The sequence below is a fragment of the Sminthopsis crassicaudata genome, chromosome 1, assembly GCF_048593235.1.
Source record: "Sminthopsis crassicaudata isolate SCR6 chromosome 1, ASM4859323v1, whole genome shotgun sequence".
Classification (NCBI taxonomy): domain Eukaryota; kingdom Metazoa; phylum Chordata; class Mammalia; order Dasyuromorphia; family Dasyuridae; genus Sminthopsis; species Sminthopsis crassicaudata.
The window spans coordinates 470,345,614-470,371,888 of record NC_133617.1 but is presented as its reverse complement, the minus strand read 5'-3'; the positions used below and the strand labels follow the sequence as shown (position 1 = coordinate 470,371,888).

Below are 26,275 nucleotides of genomic sequence, written 5' to 3'. Positions count from 1 at the left end.
TTCCATAAAGGATTTCTTTGAGATGGTGATCAGTGGATTTTTCTACTTCTACTTTACCCTCATGTTCTATCACTCCAGGACAATTTTCTTGGATTATTTCTTGCATTTATTATATCAAGGTTCCTTTTTTTTTTTTTTATTGGTCACAGCTTTCAGGTAGTCCAATTATTCTTATATTTCCTCTTCTTGATTTGTTCTTTCACATCTGTTGTTGTTCTTATTATATGTTTTGCATTCTGTTCTATCTTTAAATTCTTTATATTGTTTTATTATTTCTTAGTTTCTTATAGCTTCACTGATTTCCCCTTGGCCCATTCTAATTTTCAGAGACTTATTTTTGTCCTTAAGATTCTATATCTCCTTTTTTAGTTGATTAACTTTTTTTTTTCATAATCTTGTTTTTCTTAGATGGTTTTTAATCTTTTTTTTTTTTTTTTTTTTTAGTTTTTCCTCAATGTTTCTCAATTGATTTTTAAATTTTTGTTTGAGTTCTATAAATTCTCTCAGGGCAGTCCTTTAACATTACTCTTTAGGGTAGAAGAAGCTTTTTTTACTTCATTGTCCTCCTGTAAATATGAACCCTGGTCTTCCCTGTTCCCATAGTAAGTTTCTATGGTTAGGTTCTTCCTTCTTTGCCTGCTCATTTTTTTTTTTTTTTTCTAATGGGAAGTATTAACATAAGCACCTCTAATCATGGGGAGGGGGGATAGTAGCTCTACCTTCATTTTAGCTCTTTTCTCTGACTTGGAACCCTAAGCCAAGAGCTCACCCTTCTGCAAGTGCCCATAGCCAGCAGCAATTCTGCCCTTCTATCTCTGCACCCACCATATATGCTGGCTCCTACTTGACCAGACTGTATTTCTGCAGCATAGGTGGGGCCTGGTGTTCCTAATCAGCCAAAGTTCTCTCAGCTTTCCCAGACTCAATCCCCCAACTCCACAGGCAGTTCAGCAGGTCAAAGTTTCTGTAGTTCCTGCAGAGGCTCCATCCTAACCCAGCTAGCCTTAGGACCCCGCAGCTGGCTATTTCTGAAGAGCTAGACCAGAAGTATTTGCACTTCACATGGGTTAATCCCCAACTTGGGGCCTTTATTCCAGGCTTCTTAGGTTGTGTCAGGAGGGCCCTTGTTCACCCCAAGTCTTCTTGATCTTACACCAGTCTATGTTTGCCCTGAGGTGCAAATTTGTTCTGTTTGTGGGGGAAATCTGGAGAGCTTGAAATTTACCAACTTACTCTGCCATCTTGCCAGAATCCTCCCCCTATGAGTGAACTTTCTTTTTTTTTTTTTTTTTAATTTTATTTCTAAATTTTTTTTGACAGTACATATGCATGAGTAATTTTTTTTATAACATTATCCCTTGTATTCATTTTTCCAAATTATCCCCTCCCTCTCTCTACTCCCTCCCCTTGATGACAGGTAATCCCATACATTTTACATGTGTTACAGTAAAACCTAGATACAATATATGTGTCTAACTCCAATTTTCTTGTTGCACATTAAGTATTAGATTCTGAAGGTATAAGTAACCTGGGTAGAAAGTCAATAGTGCAAACAGTTTACATTCACTTCCCAGTGTTCCTTCTCTGGGTGTAGTTGTTTCTGTCCATCATTGATCAGCTGGAAGTGAGTTGGATCTTTTTAGGTTGAAGATATCCACTTCCATCAGAATACATCTTCATACAACATTGAAGTGTACAGCGATCTTCTGGTTCTATTCATTTCACTCAGCATCAGTTGATGTAAGTATGAGTGAACTTTCAAGTGATTTGATTCATCCTTTGGATTGCAAAGGGAAGATCATGATGCCTATTTGTCTGAAGATCAAAATTTTAAGAGTTGAAAGCATCCCCAGATGTCATTTAGTCTAGCCCTTACCTGAAGCTTAGCAGGCCATCTCTAGTCATTCTGTGCTCTATGTGGCCCCTGGATCCGGATGGTTCTGGAGGGGAAAGTGGGGCAGGGGCCCTTGCACAGCCCTCTCTCACTTAAGTCCAATTCACTTCATGTCATGGCAGCTCCTCTGTGATGCCATGGTCTTACAAACAACTTCTATAAATAGAGCTGCTCCACTGAAACCCACTAGAACTGGTCAATTGAACAACACAGCTCTTTGTTTCTCTCTCTCTCTGTCTATCTGCCTGTCTCTTTCTCTCTGTCTCTCTCTGTCTCTGTCTATTTGTCTGATTGCCTCTCTCTTTCCTGTCCATATAAAGTATCATACTCTTACTTACCTGTGAGTACTGGCTCAAAGGAAAGTAAATTTTGATCCCTGGAATCTCTACCTCTCAAGATAAGGTTTACATACTAAATTTCTTCCTCAAGGACTTTGCCTTAGACCCAAATCATTCTGGCTCTCAATAGGTCTCAGGCCAAGCTTCATTTGCTCATTGTTAGAATCCTAAATGACTCAAAGTGAATATAAATGGTAATTTTTTTCTGTTTGGGTCAGGAACCTTGAGTGTCTTCTCTTCCCTTATTGCTTTTTTTTTTTTTTTTAAACTAGGTAAAAGAGGCCATTTTTTGCTTCAATTCTTATCTAGTCTTAATCACTGAATGGGCATTACCTCAAACAACTGAGATCGGGGGAAAACCAAGGTCCCCTACTGTACCCAGGGCCATTTCCAGTAGTCTTGATTTCTATGGACCCAGATGGGTCTGGAGGGGAAAGTGAAGCTGGTGACTTTGCACAGCCCTCCCTCACTTAAATCCAATTCACTTGTATGTCATGACAGCTCCTCCTGATGTCTTGGTCCTCTTCAGTAACAAAAGACAAAAAACAAAAACAACTTGAAACATAAGTCTCTATAGCATTCTAGATAAGTAGAGGACCTAACAGACATTCTGCTTAAAAAAAAACCCTCCAGATAGACACTAATACATTGTTGGTGGAGTTGTGAAAGAATCTGGCCATTCTGGAGAGCAATCTGGAACTATGGCCAAAAAGTTATCAAACTGTGCATACTCTTTGATCCAGCATTGCTGCTATTGGGCTTATATCCCAAAGAAATACTAAAGAAGGGAAAGGGACCTGTATGTGCCAAAATGTTTGTGGCAGCTCTTTTTGTAGTGGCTAGAAGCTGGAAGATGAATGGATTCCATCAATTGGAGAATGGTTGGGTAAATTATGGTATATGAATGTTATGGAATATTATTGCTCTGTAAGAAATGACCAGCAGGATGAATACAGAGAAGTTTGGAGAGACTTCCATCAACTGATGCTGAGTGAAATGAGCAGAACCAGAAGATCACTATACACTTCAACAACAATACTGTATGAGAATGTATTCTGATGGAAGTGGAAATCTTCAACATAAAGAAGATCCAACTCACTTCCAGTTGATCTATGATGGACAGAAACAACTACACCCAGAGAAGGAACACTGGGAAGCGAATGTAAATTTTTAGCACTACTGTCTATCTACCCAGGTTACTTATACCTTCGGAATCTAATACTTAACGTGCAACAAGAAAATGGGATTTACACACATATATTGTATCTAGGTTATACTGTAACATATTTAATATGTATGGGATTGCCTGTCATCTAGGGGAGGGAGTAGAGGGAAGGGGAAAATTTGGAAAAATGAATACAAGGGATAATGTTATTAAAAAAAAATTACTCATGCATATGTACTGTCAAAAAAAATTTTATAATTATAAAATTAATAAAAAAAGAAAGAAAAGAAACAAGGAATGCTCAGTAAAAAAATGTATGTAATATATATATATGTAATATATATATATATATATATATATATATATAAATGCTAGCTTTTATTATCATAAAAAAAACCCTCCAGATAGACTACTTCACAAGTGAGCCCATTTCACAAGAAGCCTGCAATCTAACCCAGTGATCTATACACAGATTTTTTTCCCCCTTGCTTTTGTAGTCTTGCCCAGAAAATTGTAGCTACTTATCGTTTATGCTCTGAGCAGCTATCATCTCAGCATCACTATGACTATGGGATGCGGGCAGTGAAGTCTGTCCTAACAGCTGCTGGGAACTTGAAGCTGAAATATCCAGAAGAAAATGAGAGTGTCTTGTTGCTCCGGGCCTTATTGGATGTCAACTTGGCCAAATTCTTGGCTCAAGATGTGCCTCTGTTTCAGGTAAGCATCTGGTCCTTAGGGATAAATATGAAACTGATGAATTAAAGGCAGCCCAGCTTAGACATCTTTCAGTTGACCACAGACCGAAGTCCTATGGAGTATGCGGATCCCCATTGAGATTTCCAATAATTCCATTTTAAATATATTTCTTTTAGAGACTGAAGGAGGCATGCTGACCCAGCTATAGGACAGCTTCATAAAACCAAGGTCTGCTGGTAAATGTTTGAGAAACAGCTAACTGGGAGAAAAAGTTAATTTGCATTATTAACATTTTCTCTATTGCTTTCTTAAAACTAGATTGTCAACAAAACAATAAGCCAAGTCCTGATTTTTAGCATTTGCCAAATTCTAAGATATAAATGCTTCCTCTGAAAAAATAACAATTAACTAGAGTCTAAATGATGCTGGCTCTAGCACCCACAGATGAAACTACAGACTCCTCAGAAAAATATAATACATTACAAAGAGAACCAATTATGTTGAAATAGTTATTAAAATATATATTTTTTAAAGTTCAGGGAGCCCCAGCTAAAAAAAAATTTTGCTCTAAAGCCTAGTATTTATTAGATATTTGATAAATAATGTTTGTTGAATTGTAAAATTGGGAGCAGGGACTGTCATTTTTTTAATCTTCAAATCTCCAGCTCAGTGCCTTATATCTAGATGTTTGATAAATGTTTATTGAATTGGATTTCTCCAGGCTCTTAATATTTTCCTCGATTCTATGTTAACAGGGGATTATATCGGATTTATTCCCAGGAGTCGTTCTTCCTAAGCCAGACTATGAGCTTTTCATTGCAGCACTAAATGAAAACATTAAAAAGATGAAACTCCAATCAGTACCATGGTTTATTGGAAAGATTATCCAGGTTGGTTTGTCATATGCCCATGGGAAGGTAGCTGTTTTACCTGTGAGACTTAGTCATCTACTTTGTTCATTCAAGATCATCTCAAAATAACTTCAAATTACTAAGCTAAGGCTAGGGATTCAAAAACATTTCATCAGGCACGTTGAAAATCACTGCAATTAGAGGTGCCTACACTGAGACAAAAGTGAAAAAAAAGAAATCATTCAGTGATCCAGGATGAAGGAAGCTCTCCTTTCATTTTTTTAATGACAGCCTCCCAAGAATTATGTTTCTAATATGAATCTATCTTGGATACAAGATACAAAAATTTGGCAGGCCAAGGGCAATTAAGTTGTACAGTGGATAGGAATGGGTTTGGAATTAGGAAGACTCATTTTCAAGAGTTCAAATCAGGCTTCAGACACTTACTAGTTATGTGAACCTAGGTGAGTTACTTAACCTTGTTTACCTCAGTTTCTCACGTGTAAATGCACTGGAGAAGGAAATGACAAACTAGTATCTTTGCCAAGAAGACCCAAAAATGGAGTCACAGAGAGTGGTACACAGGTGAAATGATTGAACAATAACATGAATCATTTGGTGCTTTTTGAACATGTCTTTCTCTAAATCATTGTGTTATTGATTTAAATCTGAACCCCCCTTTTTATTGATGAAAACCTGAGACTTAGAGAAATTAATTAACTTGCTCTGAGTTGCATAGTTAATAAGTATCATAATCGAAATGTCTTTCTGAATCTAAGACCTGTGCATTATCTATTGTGCTATGCAGCTTCAAAGATGAAATTATCTCTTTTAGGTAAACATAATCTTTTGGATACTCTGGGGAAACAGGCTTAAAATGAACCTATCTCAAAAAATCATAGAGTTTTAAAGCAGAAAGAGACTTTATCTGTTCTAGACCTTTGACTTTACAGATGAGAAAATCAAGGTTAAAAGGTTCAAAGTCACTTAGTCAATTATTGGCAAACAGAGCCAAAAGTAAAACCTGGGTTTCCTGTCTCTTACCTCACATCTTACAAAGAAATACCATCTATAGCAAACAATATTAGGGAAATTCCTGGATTTTCAGTCATCTCTGTAGCAATGTAAAGAATTCATCATGGCACATGTGAAGGTGTGGCAAAAACTTCCTTGAAAAAAAACATGAGTGACATCTTGAACATTACCAATTCATATGTAGTCTGTTTCACTCAGCCACTTGATTTGGCAGAGCTCTGGACCTGGAGTCAGGAAGACCTGAATTTGAATCCCATTTCAAATATTTCTGAAGTATTGGGCAAGTCACTCTATCTCTCAGTTTCAGTTTTCTGATCTGTAAAATGGGGATAATAATAGCATCTACCTCACAGGATTATTGTAGGAATCCAGCAAATTAAAATATGTAAAGTGCTTTGTAAACTTTACAATGATATATAAGTGCTAACTATTATTATCATTATCTTTTGGGTTGCCTTCCAATTGGTAACTAAAATGATCCTTCTTTGTCTAAAGGGACAATAGCACAGAAATCTAGAAATAAATGGTATAACTATACCATAACTCTACAGATAGCAGTTCATTCTTGATTATTTTCCTTTAGGAAGGCTGGTGGATTACCATTAGATGGGTTCCTCTGCAATAAAGTCATGACTGAATATTTATTATACTGGTGTGATGGAACAAGAGTCTGAATAACTTGTATTCAAAATCTTCAGACACTTACTACTCCTGAAACTTCAGGCTAGTCACTTAAACTTTCCTGGTGTATAAGAATGATAAAAATACTTAGGGCATCTAACTTACAATGTATTATTAATTATATATCTAAACTTGTATTTTGAGAGAATCTGCTGAAATTCCTCATCTTCATGTTGCTCTCTCAGATTTACGAGATGATGCTGGTGAGACATGGTTATATGATTGTTGGAGACCCCTTGGGCGGGAAAACCTGTGCTTACAAAGTCCTGGCAGCAGCTCTGGGTGATATGTATGAAGGTAAAAATGAAAGCTCTCCAGCTTTCAGAGGAAGGACTAATTTCTCTCCACAAACTGGTTTTAAAGAGATATTGTTGGGTGGTAGTTTTGCTGTCATTGGATTGCAGTGTAGTAGCCAGAAATAGAACAGTGTGCAGGCTTCCCTCTGTGGGCAAAAACACTGCTGTCTTAAATAGAATTCCATGATGGCACTGGGGAACTGCTTGTGGTGTCATTAAACCCAGGGTAGCTCACAGATGTAGAGAAGATTTGTAGGAAATTTAGGCATTTGGGGATGGGGAATACAAGTTTCAATTAAGCAATTAGCCTAAATAGATATGTTATAAAAGCAAATAGTTTGATTTTTTTTTAAAGTTCATTTTTATATCTCCTTCCTCTCCCACTCTCCATCTTCCTTCCTTCTCCTTTCTTTCCCATTTCTTCCTCCTTCTTTCCTTTCCCTGTTATTCCCCTATCCCTCCTCTCTTCTCCCTCTTCTCTCTTCCCTTTCTCCACCCTTTTTCTTGCCTTCTTTTCTCCTCTCCTCCTCTTCCTTTTCCTCCATTTTCTGTTCTCTCCTCCCTTCCACTCCTCTCCTTTCCATGTGCCTTTCCTTCCTCCATCCCTCTTCTACCTCTCTTCTTTCTCCCTTCTTTGTTTCTTCTCTCTTCTCTTTCTCTCTTTTTTATTTTTTCTTTCCCTTCCTTTCCCTTCCCTTTCCTCTCACTTAGAAATATATTTAGTTTCAAGTCATAGATTTGCTACTCTCTAGTGAGTGATAATTAGCAAGTCACTTGAGCCTCAGTTTCCTGCTCTGTAAAAGGAAGAAATTGGTTTAGATGAATCCTGTTCAGCTCCAAATTCTATGGGTCTGTTAAAATAACTATAACTCAACATTTATACAAGCTTTGTGACATCTGGGAAATCTCTCTTAGACTTTTTCCTTATGAGATAACATAAAATTTGTACTGTACTCTAAGAGCTAGGACTATTTAAAATTTTGTCTTTATATCTTCAGTGCCTAGCACAGTTCCTAATACACAGTAGGTGCTTAATAAATGCTTGTTGATTGATTGATAGGATTTCTATTAGAAGACCACTTTGGTCAGTCTGTTTTTAAAATAGCTTTTACATGCAAAGATAATTTTCAACATTCACCTTTGTAAAACTTTGTTCCAAATGTTTCTCCCTCCCTCTTCCTTCCCCCTCCCCTAGACAGCAAACAATCCAATATAGGTTAAACATGTACAATTTTTCTAAACATTTTTTTCATATTCGTCATGCTGCAACAAAAATAAAAAGAGGAAAAAACACCACAAGAAAGAAAAAAATAAACAATAACAAAGTGAAAAATACTATGCTTTGATCTACATTCAGTCTCCATGCTTCTCTCTCTGGATGCAGATGACATTTTCCATCACAAGCCTATTGGAATTGTCTTGAATCACCCCATTGTTGAGAAGAACCAAGTCTTTCATAGTTGATCATCACACAATCTTGCTGTTATTGTGGTACAATATATTCCTGGTTCTGCTTGCTTCACTCAACATCAGTTCATGTAAATCTTTCCAGGTCTTTCTAAAATCAACCTGTTCATCATTTCTTACAGAACAATAATATTCTATAACATTCCTATACCATAACTTATTCAGCCATTCCTCAACTGAAGGGCATCCACTCAATTTCTAGTTCCTTGCTACTACAAAAGGGGCTGCTACAGGCACTTTTGTATATGATGGGTCCTTTTCCCCTCTTTTATGATCTCTTTGGGATATAAAATCAGAAAAGACACTGTTGGATTAAAAGGAATGCACAGTTTTATAGCCCTTTGGGCATAGTTTCAAATTGGTTGGATGGTTGGATCAGTTCACAACTCCACCAGCAATGCATTAGTGTCCCAGTTTTCCCACATCTCCTCCAACATTTATCATTACCTTTTCCTGTCATCTTAACCAATTTGAGAGGTATGAGGTGGTATCTCAGTTGTCTTAATTTGCATTTTTCTAATCAATAGTGATTTAGAGTATTTTTTCATATAACTAGAAATGGCTTTAATTTCTTTGTATGAAAATTGTCTGTTTATATTCTTGTCAGTCTTAAAGAGTTTCATATTGGGATGACAAGCAGGGGATAGAGTATCTAGCCTGGAGTCAGGAAGAACTGAGTTCATATCCAATTTTAGACACTTATTGGTAGGAGATCCTGGGCAAATCGCTTATCCATGTTTGCCTCAGTTCCTTGTCTGTAAAATAAACTGGAGAAGAAAATACCAAACCCCTGTAGTCTCTTCAAAGTAAACCTCAAACAGGATCACAAAGAATCGACAAAATTGAAATAATTGACAAAAAAGAGTTAAAGTACACAAATGTGAACTGTTATGATGTTTGAGTTTAAAAGTTCCTTAGGACAGCCAGATGGTGCAGTGGATAAAGCACTGACCTTGGAGTCAGGAGGACCTGAATTTAAATCCAGCCTTGGCCACAGAACACTTCCAACCTGTATGACCCCGGGCAAGTCACTCAATCCAATTTGACTTGCAAAAAAAAATGTTTTAAGTTTCTTATCCTGGGAAGTAGGTATCTTGAGAATTATAAGGGATAAGATAATGCAAGTAGAATATGTAACTTTAAAGGACTATACAAATGCAAATAGCATACTTTAGTATCTTCCAACTAGTAGTTTTTGTTTTTGTTTTTGTTTTAAATTTTGACTTTGTAAGCATGGAAGAACCCAATACTTAAAGATTCATGCCTGGGACATATCTTTGGTGAATTTATTCTCCATTAAAAATCTTCCTTATAAAGTTTCTTCTTGGTCCAATGAAAAAGTGCTGATGTTGGAGTCAGAAGATTTGGATTCAAATTTTCCCTAGGATGATTTCTATTTTTGCAACCTTGGGCATGACTCATATTTCTAGTCCTCAAATTCTTTATTTGTAAAATGGGGGATTGAGGGGGAGTTAGAACAGGATGACCTCTGAAGCCCTCAACAACTCTAGTCCAAGATCCTGTGATCTTGGAACAGAGATGATCCTGCATTTGAGAGTTCCATGCAAATGGAGCACAAGTTCTGGCTTGGTTAGAAATCACTTTGAGCATGACTTGGTGATGGATAGAATGCCTATCATCTATCCCACTGGAAGAGATCCTTTCTCATGTTGATGAGTTTGGGGGCCACAACAACTCCTGAAGATCATCTATTAAGTTGTAGAGAGGTTGGGATCTGCATTCAAAGATGGTATTGCCACCATATTGAAATCACACATACCTGAGTGTTGAAATAGTAGGTTTTTTCTTTTTGGTAGGGGAAGAGGCTTCTAAACAATTTAGACTCATAAATGTCACAGCTGACAGAGATTGTAAATATCATCTTTGTGTTTCTCCTTATTTTCACTGTTGAAGAAATGGAAGTTTTGAAAGGGAAAGTGATTTGCCTAAGATCACATAACTGATAAGTTACAGACCTCAATACCTGAACCCAGGTTTTCCACCTCTAAATCCAATGATCTTTTAATTACATCATTTGACCCACACTGGTTTCATAGATTTGGAATTAGAAGGATTATGAGAAGTGATGTAATATGACCCCCTCATTTTTTTTTATTGAAGTTTTTTTATTTCAAAACATGTAGAGGGTCAGAACTCTGGAGAAGTATACTTGAAACAAGGATACTTACAGTGGAATTGATGGTTCTTTAGTATACATATACTTAGTACTTAGCATGGTGATATAATAGTTCTTTAGTTCACACATAATCAGTGTGCTGTAACAATGTAATTACAATAAGGTATTTAAGGATTGGGAGGACTGGAAATGAGACATTCCATCTTTGACCATCCTCCTGGTGGCTCTCCTGCCTCCTGCACTCCTCCACTCAGACCAAGATTGGGTCAGACTATGACAGACACAGATTGTAAAGGAGACAAAGTGTGAAGGAGACAATAAAGACTCTAAACTCTATTCCTGCATATCCTCATGGTATCTGTCTATGAGACCAAGGCCCATCCAGAGAACTTCCAGAAAGCTAGTCTGAACATTACAAAAACATATGCAAGGATAAATTTTTTTTTTTTTTTAACATTGACCCTTATAAAACCTCGTGTTCCAATTTTTCCCCCTTTGCCCCACCTCCTTCCCTGGATGGCAAATTATCCAATAGATGTAAAAATACATGTAAATCAAATATAGGCATACATATTTATATAATTTTCTTGCTGCACAAGAAAAATTTGATCAAAAAGGAAGAAAAATGAGAAAGAAAATAAAATTCAAGCAAACAACAACAAAAGAAGTGAAAATGCCATGTTGTGATCTACACTCCGTCCCCACAGCTTTCTCTCTGGGTGCAGATGGCTCTCTTCATCACAAGATCAATAGAAATGGTTTGAATGTCTCATTGTTGAGAAGAACCACATCTATTAGAATTGATAACAATGCTGTTGCCGTGTACAATAATCTTCTGGTTTTTAATTCATTTAGCATTAAGTCTCTCCAGGCCTTTCTGAAATCATCCTGCTGGTCATTTCTAATAGAACAATAATATTCCATAACATTTATACCATAACTTATTCAGCCATTCTCTAAATGATGAGCATCCACTCAGTTTCCAATTTCTTGCCACTATGAAAAGGGCTGCCACAAAAATTTTTTCATATGTGGGTCTCTTTCCCTCCTTTAAGATCCCTTTGTGATCCCCTCATTTTATAGATAAGGAATCTGAGGCCCACAGAGAGATAAATTGATTTGCACACAAGTAATAAATAGCAAACTTGGTATTTGACTCCTAGTCCTATGATTTGTAATCTAAACACATGCAACACAGTACTACCCTTAGCCTATAGACCTGATTTTTCTGGTTCCATTAAACTTCAAAGAAAAAAAACCTTAAGGCAAGAGAATAGCTAGGATTCCTATTTAAGGTGCCCTAGTTTCCACATTCTAAGTAAGTGAATAAAGAGATGAATAGCACTTGTTTTTTTTTTTGTTTTGTTTTGTTTTTGTTTTGTTTGTTTGTTTGTTTTCTTTTGTTTTGTTTTGTTTTTTCCAGGGTGTTTGGGAAAGAGTTATCAAAATCCATTGGGCTTTGGGAGTATACAAAGATTTTAGTAGATTCTGTCTTTAGAACATTTTGTAAACAGCAGAACATTAAATAAATGTGACAGATGTTAATGATGGAGCATAGTTTTATTGCTAATGTCCTAGTTTCACCAAGAATCAGTGATTTTGTGATTTCTCTCCTTGGTTATTCTTGCCCAGCCAATCAGGGAGATGAGTTTGCTGTTGAATACAAAATCATCAATCCCAAAGCCATCACCATGGGTCAGTTATATGGTTGCTTTGACCCAGTGAGTCATGAGTGGACTGATGGGGTCCTTGCCACCTCCTTTCGAGAGCAAGCATCATCAGTGACTGAGGATCGGAAGTGGATTATATTTGATGGCCCAGTAGATGCCGTTTGGATTGAAAACATGAACACTGTGCTGGATGACAATAAGAAGGTAGTTCTTAGATCTGGTAACACTTTAATATTATTGGAAAATTAAATGTTCTTAATTGGTATATTATTATATATTTGCAGTACCAACAGTTAATGCCCACACTCCAAAAACAGGAGGTAAGAATAATAAGGAAATTAATGAATTATGTTTCTGTTTGCATGTCTGTAACCTAAGCTAACCATTTTAAAAGCAAGAGTTTCTGTATTGATTATTGTCTACCTGTTTTTTATACTAGTCACATATGGATGATACCAGCTATCACAGGGTCTAGTAACATTGGACAGCATTTGTAGGGTTCATTGAGGTAGATGTGCTCAAAGTCACAGTTATTTGTCATAGAAGGCAATCTGTAGAAGCAAGGTAAGTATGATGACAAGGAAAGTCAAGGAATCAGAACTAATTTCAAGTTAGGTTCCAAGGCATGTTTCAAGGTGCAGTGAGTGAAAGGGTAACTTGGGGGAGATGGCAGTGTTTTATTGCATACTTTCTGCTCTTATATGCATGCCCTTATATGCTAGTTCCTATATCTGGAAATCTATGCTGCAGCCATGGTTATGCTGAGCCTATCTCCCTTAAAGGTCAGCATTTACCTCAGGTAAATTAGGCTCAGAAAAGACATTCATGTGCAGGAATCTCTAATCAAAGCAGAAGGTTTTACTGTAACAAATGTCTATTTATGATTGAGAATAGAAATGTGAATAATAGTTAACAAATATCCTAATTTTTCTTCCCTGCTTGACAGCATTAGCCAAAAGACTGGAACACAGTCACATCCATTTTATTAGCCTGAATATTTGGAGATGACACAAGAAAATTAATCGATTTATGTTTGTTCAACAATAATGATTTCTATTCCAAGAGATATGCAGTATACCACATCACTGTATATCTCTTGGAGTAGAAATCATTGGTATAAAGAATGTGATGGTGAATCATAGACTTGCAGAATGTTTAGCTGAAAAAGACCTCAGGTATACTAATAAATTACATCCATCATTTCAAGAATGAGGAACCTGACCCTGGATTGTTCAGTGTTTCACTGACAGTTTGCATTGGGACTAGTAATAGAAAACATTTCTCTTAGTTTTCAGGCCAGTATTGCTTCCGTTCTAGTTTCATTCGATTCAATTCAATTAGTGCCTACAATTCTATTCAAAGATCAAACCAAAAGAGTTCCTACCATAAAGGGGCTTACTTTACATACCAATGAATAATGATCAGCCAACTCAATATTACTGTTTTCTGATGACCAACAACACATTCTTCAATTTTCTCCTATTCAGCATATTTCATTTTCTTCATGTTATACATATGTTCATGGGCTTTTATGTTGTCTTTCTACAATTCAAATCGCATCTCTAGTTTTCCTTCATAGTATACTTTCATATCTTCAAAATCACTATTCCAAGCTTCCTTCCACAGGATACTTTTTTATTCCCAAATTACCATAAGAAGAACACTCTTAAGAGTTGAATAGCATGTTGTTTCATAACTGAATAAATAATGTTTGATAATGATAATAGCTAACATTTACATAGTTGTATATATCAGGCACTGTGCTAAGTGCTTTGTAGTGATCATCTCACTTGGTCCTCACATCAACTTTAGGAGAAATATGTTATTATTATTCCTGTTTTATAGATGAAAATATTATAAGCAAACAGATGAAGTGATTTGTCAGGGAGTCACATAACACAGTGAGTGTCTGGGGCCATATTCAAACTCAGGTCTTTCTGACTATAAGCCCAACTCTTTCTCCCTTACTCCACCTAATTGCCCCCTTTTTATTCCAAATTACAGTGAGCAAATAGTCTTAATTAAGTCCATATAGTAGTGTTCACTTATACCTGAACGAATGATGTTTAATCTATAGGCTCTTAGTACTGGAAAGGAGCCCTCAGTTTATAGGTATGAAAAGCAGTGAGCCTAAGAAATTTCATTCTCAACTTTTTAGTCACACAAATTAGTCCTTCCTGTTTAGAAGTATTAAAAGAATGTGAACTCATTTCTTATCATCTTGGTCATATTGTAACTGGAAAAAGGCATGCTTCTTTCTATCTGTCCTTCATGAGTTTCTACTTAAAAGCCCACTTTCAGTCACATACTTTGGGCAGTAACAATTTATGCTTTATGAGTGGGCACAAGGGAAGATGTCAGTCACTCAGATTCTATTCCACAAATCCTTATTGAGCAACTACTATTTGCATTTAAAGCCTTTCATATCCTGGTTCCAACTTGCTTTTCCAGACTTAAATCATCATTCTCTTTGTGTACTCTTCAGTCCAGAGTGCTGAAGTGGCCTTTGTGCTTCCCTTCACACAAGACATTGTATCCCCATGATCAATACACTCACTCCCTCTTCAAGTATTTTCCCTCTACAAATCCCTTGTTTCCATCGAAGCTCAGCTTAAACAACTCTTTTTACATGAGCTCTTTCCAGATTCTTTGAACTACTAGTACCTTTTTCCTAGAATTACCATGCAATTATTTTGCATATGTTTTAAATAGACTGACTTTATTTATACAAGTTGTCTCAAATCTTAGTGACTTTTTAAGTTTACAGCTAGATGGCTGGGGTGGATAGAGTTGGAATCAGAAAGACCTGAGTTCCCGGAAGTCACTTAATCTATGTTTGCTTTAATCCACAAGAATAAATTGCAGACCACTCTGGTATTTTAGCTAAGAAAACCCCATGGACAGTGTGGCCCAAAGGGTCATACAACAAAACTACAATAAAAGACTTTTGGAGCACCCTGTACTTGGCTGTGGTCATGTTCTCTCCCCACTCCAGCCCCATAGAATATAAGCTTCTTGAGGGAAACAGCTGATTCACTTTTGTCTTTGTATATCAGTGCCTAATTTAGCATCTGGCACATAGTAAGAGCTCAATAAATGAGAATATCATGATAGACCTAGGATTTTACTAAATGCAAAGAGTGATACAAAAAAGGCATGACGTGTTCCTTGCCATCAACAAATAATGTAGTCTTTTGGGAGAGAGGCAGAACCTATGCACTTGAAATAATCCAAATAAAGCAAACATGCAAGATAGTGCCAAGTGAGGATAGAGGGAGAAGGCCGGCTGTTGGAATGTTGGCATGAGTGGCTAAAATCTGTATTATAGTGACTCAGATGTCTTTGTCAAGCCTGCAAGTGGCTATGATTCAAAGCTTTTGCTTTGCGGGGATGTGGACTGACTTTTCCCAAAAGCTCAACAAATGGTAAAACAGAACTTAACCCCTTCTTCTTTCTTCTTTTTAAAAATTATCCTTTATCCTTTCTACCTCCCACCCTCTTGTACTCTCAGCTATGTTTAATGAGTGGAGAGATCATCCAGATGAGTGTCAAGATGAGTCTGATCTTCGAGCCAGCAGATTTAGAGCAGGCTTCCCCAGCCACCGTCAGCAGGTAGTTGATCAACTAATAGATCAATAATCCAAATCTGGTACTAGGGGTGGGCAAGTGAGGCAGCTTCAAAGGGCACAACAGAAGGAAGGGGAAATGATACACTTTAATATTTGTGCTATAAAGTTATTTTTACATTAATGCATATGTTTAATAGCAGAAAATTCTCCCTTCCAAGGCATATATTTTTAATGATGTCAAATTGCATGTATTACAGCAAAAGCTATTAAACTTGTGGTGGATAGTAATGTACAAAAGGCATGATTTTTAAGCTTTGCCTAAGATAAATAACTTGTCCTTGCTCTTGGTTAATCTCAAGTAGCAGATAACCCAAAAATGGCTTTGGAGTGAATTATTTGATTTTCTCCCTATTCCTGCCAGCCTCTTACCTTCCTAATTATGGTGAATTTTGCTTTGGTGAATTTTAAAATTAGTCTGCATTCCGAGAATGTGCAATAGCAAATGGTGGGAAGAAGGTGGGCCAGATGTGCTAGGATTAAAAACTTGATACAAAAAATCTACCACGTGAGTTACAGCTGATAATTCACAGGAAAAGCCATTATACCTTCCCTTCTAGAATCTAGTGATTGATTGTCTGTGTCTTGGGCTTCTCTCCTGCCCCACCTCTAGAACTGCTCCTTTCTATTTTTCACTAGAAAAGCTTACCCCCACATTTCCTCTGGGCTTCTTAATGGGACAGCCACTGGAATGGGACTCAGTGCTGTTAATTAGGACATGACTGACTAGGTCATACTTTTTGTTTATGTTTTATGTTTGCTTGGCAGATGTGGGATGATCTACATGGAACCACATCAACTGGGTTGGAAGCCCTTGAAAGACTCATACATGGAAACACTGCCTCCCAACCTCACTGAGGAGCACACTGAACTGGTAAGTAAGCATTCTGGTCCTCTTCACTAAAATCCCTACAGGAACATCTCACATCCTGTCTCAGATACTCACTTGTGACCTTGTGTGACCCTGAACAACTCACTTTTACTTTTCTGTAAAATGGGGATAAAAACAGCATCTACTTCATAGGCTAGCTTGTGAGGATTGCACAAAAACAAACGAATGAATAAATGTGTGTGTGAATATCTTTAAGTGTACACATACACACATATACACATACTCCCAACATATATACATATGTGTATATGTATGTACATATACAATCTATAAGATATTTTATACATGTATATTGTGTGTTTATATGTATATATGTATGTGAATATACACACACAAATATATATATATATATATATATATATATATATATATATAAACTTTGGGATGCAAGCAATCATTACAAAGTATTGTTCCACATGCAGAAACAAAAAAGCAAACATCCAACCAACCAACCCACTAAACAAAACCAGTCCTTACCCTCAAGGAGTTTCCATTCTTCTAATTTCCATTTTTCCAAAGTTTGTAGCTCTGGACTCATCCTTTGCTCTCCCAGATAACTTGGCTACTAGCCATGATGGTCCACATGGTTCTCAGTGCAGGACTGAGGAGCAAAACTTCAAGACTTTTGACTCTTGAAACAAGTGGGGAAAAGCTCTCCCGTTTTCATCAAATCACTTAAAATTCATGTGAAATGCCATTAAATGGGATTGTTGTATATTTCCATAAGTGAAAAAATGCAGAGAAGTTCATTCCAAAAATCATTAATGTCAATATGTGTCAATCAGCTTTCTATGGAAGCTGTGTTTCAGAACTTCATTTTTAAAATTGGTTGTTGGGAGTTTGGCAGGGATTATTTTGTTTTTGTTGTTATATCTCTAATGCTAGTGTAGGGGGTGGCACATAGCATGTATTTATTGAATACTTATTTGATTGATTAATTGATTTCCCCATACTATCAATCAGGGGTTCTTAACCTGAGAGTTTTAACTTAAAAAAAAAAAAAAAAAGATTTTGATAATTCCATTTCAATTTAATTGTTTCCTTTCCGTAATGGGACCGGCCTTGTTTTCAGCAGAATAATCACCACGAGAATAGCCAAGTATAAGGTCCAAAAGTCTTCACTGCCTCCTTCACAGTCAGTCTCCCTGCCTGGGACCCAGCTAACTTTCTAGAGGCCTTGGTCTCAGTGGAGAAATAAAGGAAGACAGGCCAGCCACTATGATGGTGGGAGATGGAATGAATCTCATTCAGTCCTTGATGGCTCTTTTATAAGTACATCATTGTAGGTGTGAATCTCGTAGAACTATATTAAGTACTAAGTACATGTAAAACTAGATAACCATTGTCTTCTCAATTCCACTGAGTTAACATCTTCTTGTAGCATTAAATCAATCAATACTGAGCCTTAAGTATATTTCTCTAAAGTTCCTGCACTTTACACCTTTCTTCTTTTGGATTCCTAAAACAGAATATAGCAGCTACTTAATAAAATATTTCTGGATTTACTCACTTTAAAATCTTATGTATTTTATTGTATGTATTTAAAAATGTTCTTAGAAGGGATCCCCAGGCTACATCAGACTGTCAAAGGTCCAGGACACACATGAAAAATTAAGGACCTCTGTTATAAATGTTATAAATTCTTTGCCCATAAATATTTGTTTAGCTCATAAGATAGATGTACTTTAGAATTAATAATAACTTTCAGTCTTGGGTCTAGAAGCCTGCTAAGACCTCAGTCCCAAATCGTTCTCAGACAAAGGAAGGAGAAGACAGGGCTAAAAAAGGGAGATTAGGGGGTATGAGAAGGGAAATGGCCTTAAGGGTCTGAAAGCTTTCTACCGCATAGTGGAATTGGGGAGAAGGTTCTGAGCTAAAGTGCTAACTGGGCATATATACATATATATCCATTCATAGTTATGGATATTTAACCAGTAAAAAGTCAAAAATTTCCTGAATTGTTGCTGACTTCTCCTTCCAGGGAAGAACAAAGTAATACAAGATGTATCCTAATTATGTGAATTTAAATTTTCAGATTGACGACATGTTCATGTGGCTAGTCCAGCCTTCTTTAGAATTTGTCCGTCTCTACTGTAAATGTGTAGTCCAGACATCACCCATCCATCTTGCCTACTCCATGATGAAACTATACAACTGTCTGCTTGGTAAATGTTGCCCTCATTCTTTAAGGCAAAAACAGAGTGGTCTGGTATTTCTGCTCCATCCCACCCCCCTTCACCCTTTTCCTGAGAAATAGTTTAGAGAGCCATAAAATACCGCAGATAAAAAGCCCAATCACAGACAATGCAATTTACATTAGTAAGTTGCATTAGGAGTTTTCTTGAAATAAAAAACTTATTTCATTGATATTTGTAGGAAGAATGGGCAGCTAGATGGCACAGTGAATATAGTACATGCAAGGCTGAAGTCAGGAAGACTTATCTTCCCAAGTTTAAATCCAACTCCAGACACTTACTAGCTATGTGATCCTGAGCAAGTCACTTTAACGTTGTTTGTCGCAGTTTCCTCATCTGTAAAATGAGCTGGAGAAGGAAATGGCAAACCATTCCACTGTCTTTGCCAAGAAAACCCCAAATGTGGCCAGGAAGAATCAGATATGACTGAAAACAATGAACAACAACAAAAAAGTAGGAAAAACACTGGCCTTGGTATCAGAGGACTTGAGTTTAAGTTTTACTTTTGAGTTTATTACTTGAATAGGCAATTCATTTAACTTCTTGGGGTCTCAGTTTCTTCAATTATAAAATGAAGGACTTGGACTAGATAGTCTCTGAGGGACTCCTTCCAGTGTTTATCACCTTTATTTGTGAATATATTCTTCCCTATTCTCTCAGCCAGCAAGGTATCTTTTCTAATAAAGATTACAAGTCAGTCATTGTACTGTAGTTTTAATCTTGGTTTAGCCTTTAATATCCTAGGTTAATTGGAGCAAGATTTGCAATGTTTCCAGGCAGGCCTCAAGTTTTTTCATGAACAACATTAGCTCAAATGAGTGTCAAGGGGATAAAATGAAATGCTAAATGTAAAAACTCTTTAAAAGCAAACATTGGGTAATTGTAAAGTATAGACATGCTTATTTTATGAAAGCTTAGTGTTCTTTTAAAAAAAACCAGATTCATGGAAGAGATAAATAAAGTGTGATTATTTGAATTACAAAAGGATTAGATTAGTGCTAGGAACTTTAAAGGAGCCCTTCTAACACACTTAAACAAGTAGTTCATTGATCTTATACCTCACTGAATCCATTGAAATCTGTTAAAAATAAGACAGTTATTTACCTGCTGTAGGGATCTGTGATTTTTATCTACTAGCACAAACTGAAACTCCTTTACATTTTAGTTGATGGTCTTCATGAATTGTTGTATTGGAAAAATTCATTACTCTGTGACCTATATGAAAGGCAGTCTCTTTAAGCTTAGCTAGGCTGGTCTTTGGATGACAGCCTGTTGCTAAAGTTTATTCTAGGTCTTTCCATTTTAATAGGACTTGTCAGATTTGTCATTCAATGGATACAGCCTTTAAAAACTCAGAGTTATCATTCCATGAGGAAGCACTTTAGTGGACAGAAGATATATACCCATTCAAAAGTTTTAATTGGCTTCTATTTTGTTACAAGGTGATGGGCTAGAGCACAGTCAATGTCTTGATAGTGTCTAATCTTCCAAATTTTCTTAAAATAGTCAACTTTTTAAGCTGTTTTAAAGCTAGGACTGACAAATCCAAAATGCTGAGCTGTTGAGTGGAAACAAGTTTATTTCATTTAGTCAAATATGATTCAACTTTTAAAAACTCAGTATATATGCTGCTTTTTCAAGAACACATCCCTTGTATAAAATAAGGAACACCAAAAATAAGTATTCACTCCTTAAGCTAAGCTTTTTCTGCTGCTACTTTTAACGTTGAAAAGAATATTCTGAGAAGTTGCTCTTCCCTTCCCTTCCCAAATCCATAGATATAAATGTCCAAAGGTTTGGGCATAGACGGCACCAAGAAAATATGACAGAGATAAACCATTTCTCCGGCTTCAAAAGTTCCCCCATATTCCCAAATCTCCACCATTTGTTACTTCTTTGACTTCAGTTATTGAAAGCTCCTTTTAAAATGTCAGTTTAGTTCTACATACATTTAATACAGGTTAATGATGTTCTAGGCAAATATAAAACAAACAACAAAAAAATTAAGCAGTAAATCATTATCAGCCATCAACATCTCAGCACAAATTAGTTTATCAGATTAGTTGATTTGGTACTGAGCCCTAAGGGGACAATAATCATCATTGATAGGAGACCAAAAGTTTCTGACAAAAAGGCCCTGATTAGGGCGGTCCCCTGCTAGGGGCTGCTGATCCAGAGTGTAATAAAGGTGGAGGGGAGAAATGGTTGGAGGAGAACTGAGAAGCAGCTCAGAACCTCAAAGATGGAAACAGCAAAGAGGAGGAAGAGGATTAAAGTGTGTGGGGGGCGGTGGAGGGAAGAGAACCTTACCTATTTCACAGTGTTGAACCTTGTTCCTTTTGCCAGAAACTCTGATCTCCCAATGTCTCAGGCATGTCAGCTGCTTTCTCCAACTCTCAATCTTCTCATGGCTCTCAGAAATGATAGGGGAAGGATGGGTTTGTACTGCCAATTGTGATTTTAAAGATCTGGATTATTGTTTTTTTAGATGAAATTAGAGCTGTGGCTGATCCAGACTATGATGGAGAAAACTTGACTAACCAGCAGATATTCCTCTGGCTCCAAGGCCTCTTCCTCTTTTCTCTGGTATGGTCAGTGGCAGGGACCATCAATGCGGAAAGCAGAAAGAAATTTGATGGTTTTTTTCGCAACTTGCTGATGGGCACAGATAACAACAACCCTCGTCCCAAAAGTGTCAAAATCACCAAAAACAACATATTTCCAGAAAAAGGTAACCTGTTTATTGCTTTCTACTAGTTTGGATCCTGTGTCCTAAGGGAATAAAGATTTGATAGAGGTTTCAATATATATATAAAAAGTAAGGTACAATAATAATCACAAAGTTGTTTGGAGGGATATTCATGCTAGTAGATATAATCTCCTCTATATGACAGTCCCACATGGGGAAAAGACTGATGGGATAAAATAAAATGTAAATGAAGGATAGCCTTCCCAGCTCTTTTTCTAGATCCCTCCAACAAATATTCTCAGGGTGAAAGCCTTGACTTGATCTCAAATAGTGTTGGTTTCTGGGTCTATTCATGAGATCAGATTTGGAAGCTACTTTATGGAATGCTTCTGCCAAATTCAAGGAGCAAAAGTGCTGAACTGAGACATGCAGAGATGTAGCTGGAGCTGGAATTAATACTTCAAGGTTAGATACTCATAAGCCCATAAAGTCCATGATCTAGGGTTTCCACACTGAAGTGGGCACTGATAAATTTTGCTGGGGCAACCTAGATGTGCAATCACTCTACCGAGCTTACTGAATTTTATGCTGTGGGGATTTGAATGTCTAAAGACATGAATACAGAAATAGTTAACAAATATTTCAGCTTCTTGTTGAACAAGAGCTGATATTGGTTTTTCTCAGCTGCCAATGATTTGCTCATGATCTTAGGCCACGGATTTATTATCTTCTCTGATGATTCTTACTTCTCTCTACAGGGGAAGGATAAACAATGCTTTTGGGTAGAGATTGCACATCTGTTTGTTGGGTCTTTTTGGGTTTTTTTTTAAAGTTATCTAGGTCAGAAATATTTAACATTCTTTGGTCATGAACTCCTCTAGAAATCTAGTGAAGACAAAGGCTATAAAATCATGCATATCCTTTGATCTACTAGGCATGAATCCCAAAGGAGATTAAAGGAAAAAGGATCTATATGTACAAAATTATTTATAGCAGCTCTCTTCTCAGAGCAAAGAATTGGAAACTGAGGGGGTACCCATCAATTGGAAATAAATTGTGGTATGATTATGATATAATATTATTGTTCTATGGTAAATGATGAGCAGGATGTTCTCAGAAAAACCTGGAAAGTCCTCCATTAATTCAAGCAAAGTGAAATGTACTGTGTATAAAGTAATAGCAATATTGTGTGATGATTAGCTGTGAATGACTTTGCTGTCCTCAGCAATTCAATGATCCATTGATTGCTCTAAAGGACTTATGATGAAAAATGCTATCCTTATCCAGAGAAAGAACCGATTGTGTCTGAATAGAGATTGAAGTATATCTTTTTTTAAGCCTTTATTTTTTCTTGAGGGTTTTTTTTGGGGGGAGTGGGTGGGAGGTAGTTGGGAGATTTATGTTTTCTTTCAGAACATGACTTTTAAAAGAAATATTTTGCCTAACTTTATATATACCTTCTTAATGGGGAGGGGGGTAAGAGTGCAGAGGAAGGGAAAGAATTTGGAACTCAAAAGTTTTAAAAACAAATGTAAAAATTGTTTCACATGTAACTAGGAAAATATCAAATAGAAAAATCAGGGAAAATAAAGAAATCTGGTGAGGTCTATAGATCCTTTCTCAGGAAAATGTTTTTAGTTATGTAAAATGAACTACATAAAGTTACAAATTTGTATAACAGATTATATTGAAATAAATGAGACATAAATTTTTCTCATTTAAGTTCACAGACCCCTTGTAATTTATCCTTGAGGGCCCCACGTAAAGAAATTCTGCTCTAGGTACTGGGATGGACATACAACCCAAGAGGGATGAATGATAACAGTTCTAATAGATTAATGGCCGGTCCAGGCATAGTCTGTATAGAGCCAATACCCTTCTTCCAGACCTGTGAGTTCCCACCATACGCCCCCACATGGGTTTGTTTCTTTATCAGTAAATACAAGAGAATGAGCCACTTTTAAACTCCCATTGGGCTTTATCATAGAATCTAGAGCTGAAATCTAGAGATTACCTTGAAGGTAATCTAGCTCAGAGATGTCAATCACTTTCAGATGGCATATGGCCCATAATACTCCCAAGAACATTCTGAATCCGATTAAAATGTAATTGGGAAATATTTAACAAAATTAATATAAAATAAATATGTAAATCTATGATTTTCTAAGTCAAAATATTACTTGCAGAGATTTGTATGTATGGTTTAGTGGCCCCCATTTCTACTTGAGTTTGACACCACTGATCTAGTCTGTCTCATTCCCAGAGGAAGAAGCAGGCCCTGGGAGGTAATGACTTATCCAGGATATCATACATGTGATAAATAGCAGAACTATTTGTTGACTCCAGAACAAGAACTCTTTCATTAGCTCCTATGATTTCTATTAAGCAAAAAAGTTAAATACAATAAATGTACACTTTGATCTTTATGCATCTGAATGATCTCCTCTACTTCCTTGGTCTAGGGAGCATCTATGACTATTATTTTCATAAGCATGGCAGCGGACAGTGGAATTTGTGGACAGACTACATCACCAAAGATGAGCAGATAATCCCAAATAATGCAAAGGTAAGAGAGGAGTTAGCCTTCATGGGCATTCTAATTTGGTGATTTTTCTGGGAAAAAAATCTGCCAAGATGAATATAGAAATCTCAATGCTATAAATCAGCATTATTAAGCTTTTACTCTGGACCTCATAAATGAATCCCTGTATTAAGCCTATATTAAAACTAATACAGCCAAAAAGATATCTAACTTTACCAGAAAATCTTAGAGAATGATTTCCTATTACCTAATAGATGAATAAAGACGGAAGCAGAATAGTTGGGGAAAGGGAGAAAGGAGATTTATTTAATGGAATCTTCTACTTTTGTTTGGTCTTAACCATTTTAAAAAATCCATTTCTCTGCATTTGTAAGCAGAGTTAAGTGAATATAACCAATTTTTGGTGGGATGATTGAGGACTTTAAAAAGTTTCAGGATCATCATTTTGGATAATAAATAAAGAGTTGCAGAGACCTCAGAGACCCTTTAGCCTAATTCCGTTATTTTTTTTATAAGAGACTGAGACCAGAGTGATACCCAAGATCACATAGATAGTAAAGATAAGAAAGGGAATTTAAATCTGGGTTCTCTGCTCTTAGGATTAGTGCTTTCTTTACTGTACCATGTTGATATCTAGAACTGTGAACAAGAGAATGGAAAGGGACATGAAATTGTGATGACTTCATTCTCTGATTAGGATACATTTCAGCTCTGTCTATGTGAGACTGACAATCCAGTATTTTAAATATAACCCTCCTAGTGGTTTAATTCTTGTGATTTCCCTTTTTGTCCTAAAAAAGGTATGTATTAAATTTATGCATTGAGTTTTCTCTGGATGAAGACTGCCTACTGGTTTTCTCCATATGTGTGGGCAACATCTGAACATTTGGTTTTTGTTTTAATTTCATCACATAATTATTTGAGCCTCTAGAATTTACATAAAACCAAATGCATTGTGAATTCCTTGTGCCAAAACCCATGCCCTCCAATGTATAGTTTGTCTCCATAGTATAAAATCTATTCTCCATAGTATGAAAACTATGTGTCTATAGTATGAAATTATTTCCTTGGCCTAGTCATGGAAGATACTACTTTTTTAAAAAAGTGTTCTTGATACCCTTTTTGTTTGTTTTTAAATTCAATCATTCCTGGATAGAACACCTCCAGTCTCACCCTGATTGTAACTTTCCTTCATACAAAAAAGTAGTTAAACAAAAGCAAGTCATAGTGATTGCATCCAACAATCATAATGTGCTGTATTTGTATCACATGGGAGACACAGGCACAGGACTGCTCAGCAGGGCATGCTTTCATCAAGAAAGTTGCCATGCTTTATGGGCAAAGAGTAATTGAAATAACTCAAAAAGAAATATGAGCTGTGCAAAATTTAAAAATCCATCCTAAATATTCATGTGGATTATTTGTGCCCAACCTGTGGCTGAGCATTCCAAGTTCATATTAGTCTGATCAGCCACAGCTGGACACTCTGTAACTTGACTCTAACATAGTGATGTCATTTTGATCCTTTTTGAGAATGAAGGACAACAACTAATTAAGAAAACAGAGGGAGGCATTATCTGTTCTAAGATTGATCATTACAATCACTTAGAAGTGTGGCATATAACAGAAACAATAAGCCGGAGTCCCAATCCTCAAAGTGACCTAAAAGAATCCCCTAGGTGGCTTTTAGGGCATCAGGGTTTATGCTATGACACAGAAATCTCCATTTAAATCACAACATAATTTGGAACTTATCTTTCCAGATTTACTTCACATCACTTCCTTATATATACTCACTATTTCCAGGCACTGACCTCCTAGCTCGTAACTGGACATGACACCTATCTTTGTGCCTTTGCTTAGATAATGTCCCATGTTTGGACTTACTTTATCTCCCTACCTTCTCCTCTTAAGGTTCATCAGAAGTGTTACATCCTATGGGGATTTGTTCCTAATATACCCCTCCCCTTGACTGTTATTGCTCTTCCCCTCTTGAAATTATGTGTATATTATTACTTGTGATTGTTATTTCTTTAATCAATCAACAAACCTTTATTAAGACCTTATCACATATCTTCAACATAAAGAAGATCCAATTCAC

At 36.5% G+C, this 26,275-nt stretch overlaps 1 protein-coding gene across 2 annotated transcripts in view; it reads left to right on the top strand.

Annotated features, from left to right (window-relative positions):
* The window catches only part of DNAH3 (dynein axonemal heavy chain 3), a 187,217-nt gene that overhangs the window by 118,301 nt on the left and 42,641 nt on the right, over positions 1–26,275 (top strand). The window contains exons 34-42 of one of the 2 annotated variants that reach the window (XM_074280953.1): positions 3,895–4,114; positions 4,849–4,983; positions 6,846–6,957; positions 12,193–12,434; positions 15,742–15,842; positions 16,625–16,730; positions 18,784–18,913; positions 21,432–21,674; positions 24,095–24,198. In XM_074280953.1, coding sequence (XP_074137054.1) covers positions 3,895–4,114; positions 4,849–4,983; positions 6,846–6,957; positions 12,193–12,434; positions 15,742–15,842; positions 16,625–16,730; positions 18,784–18,913; positions 21,432–21,674; positions 24,095–24,198 — 1,393 coding nt within the window. Of the gene's footprint in view, positions 1–3,894; positions 4,115–4,269; positions 4,323–4,848; positions 4,984–6,845; positions 6,958–12,192; positions 12,435–15,741; positions 15,843–16,624; positions 16,731–18,783; positions 18,914–21,431; positions 21,675–24,094; positions 24,199–26,275 lie in introns of those variants that run through there. The other variant, XM_074280952.1, reaches the window with a different exon arrangement.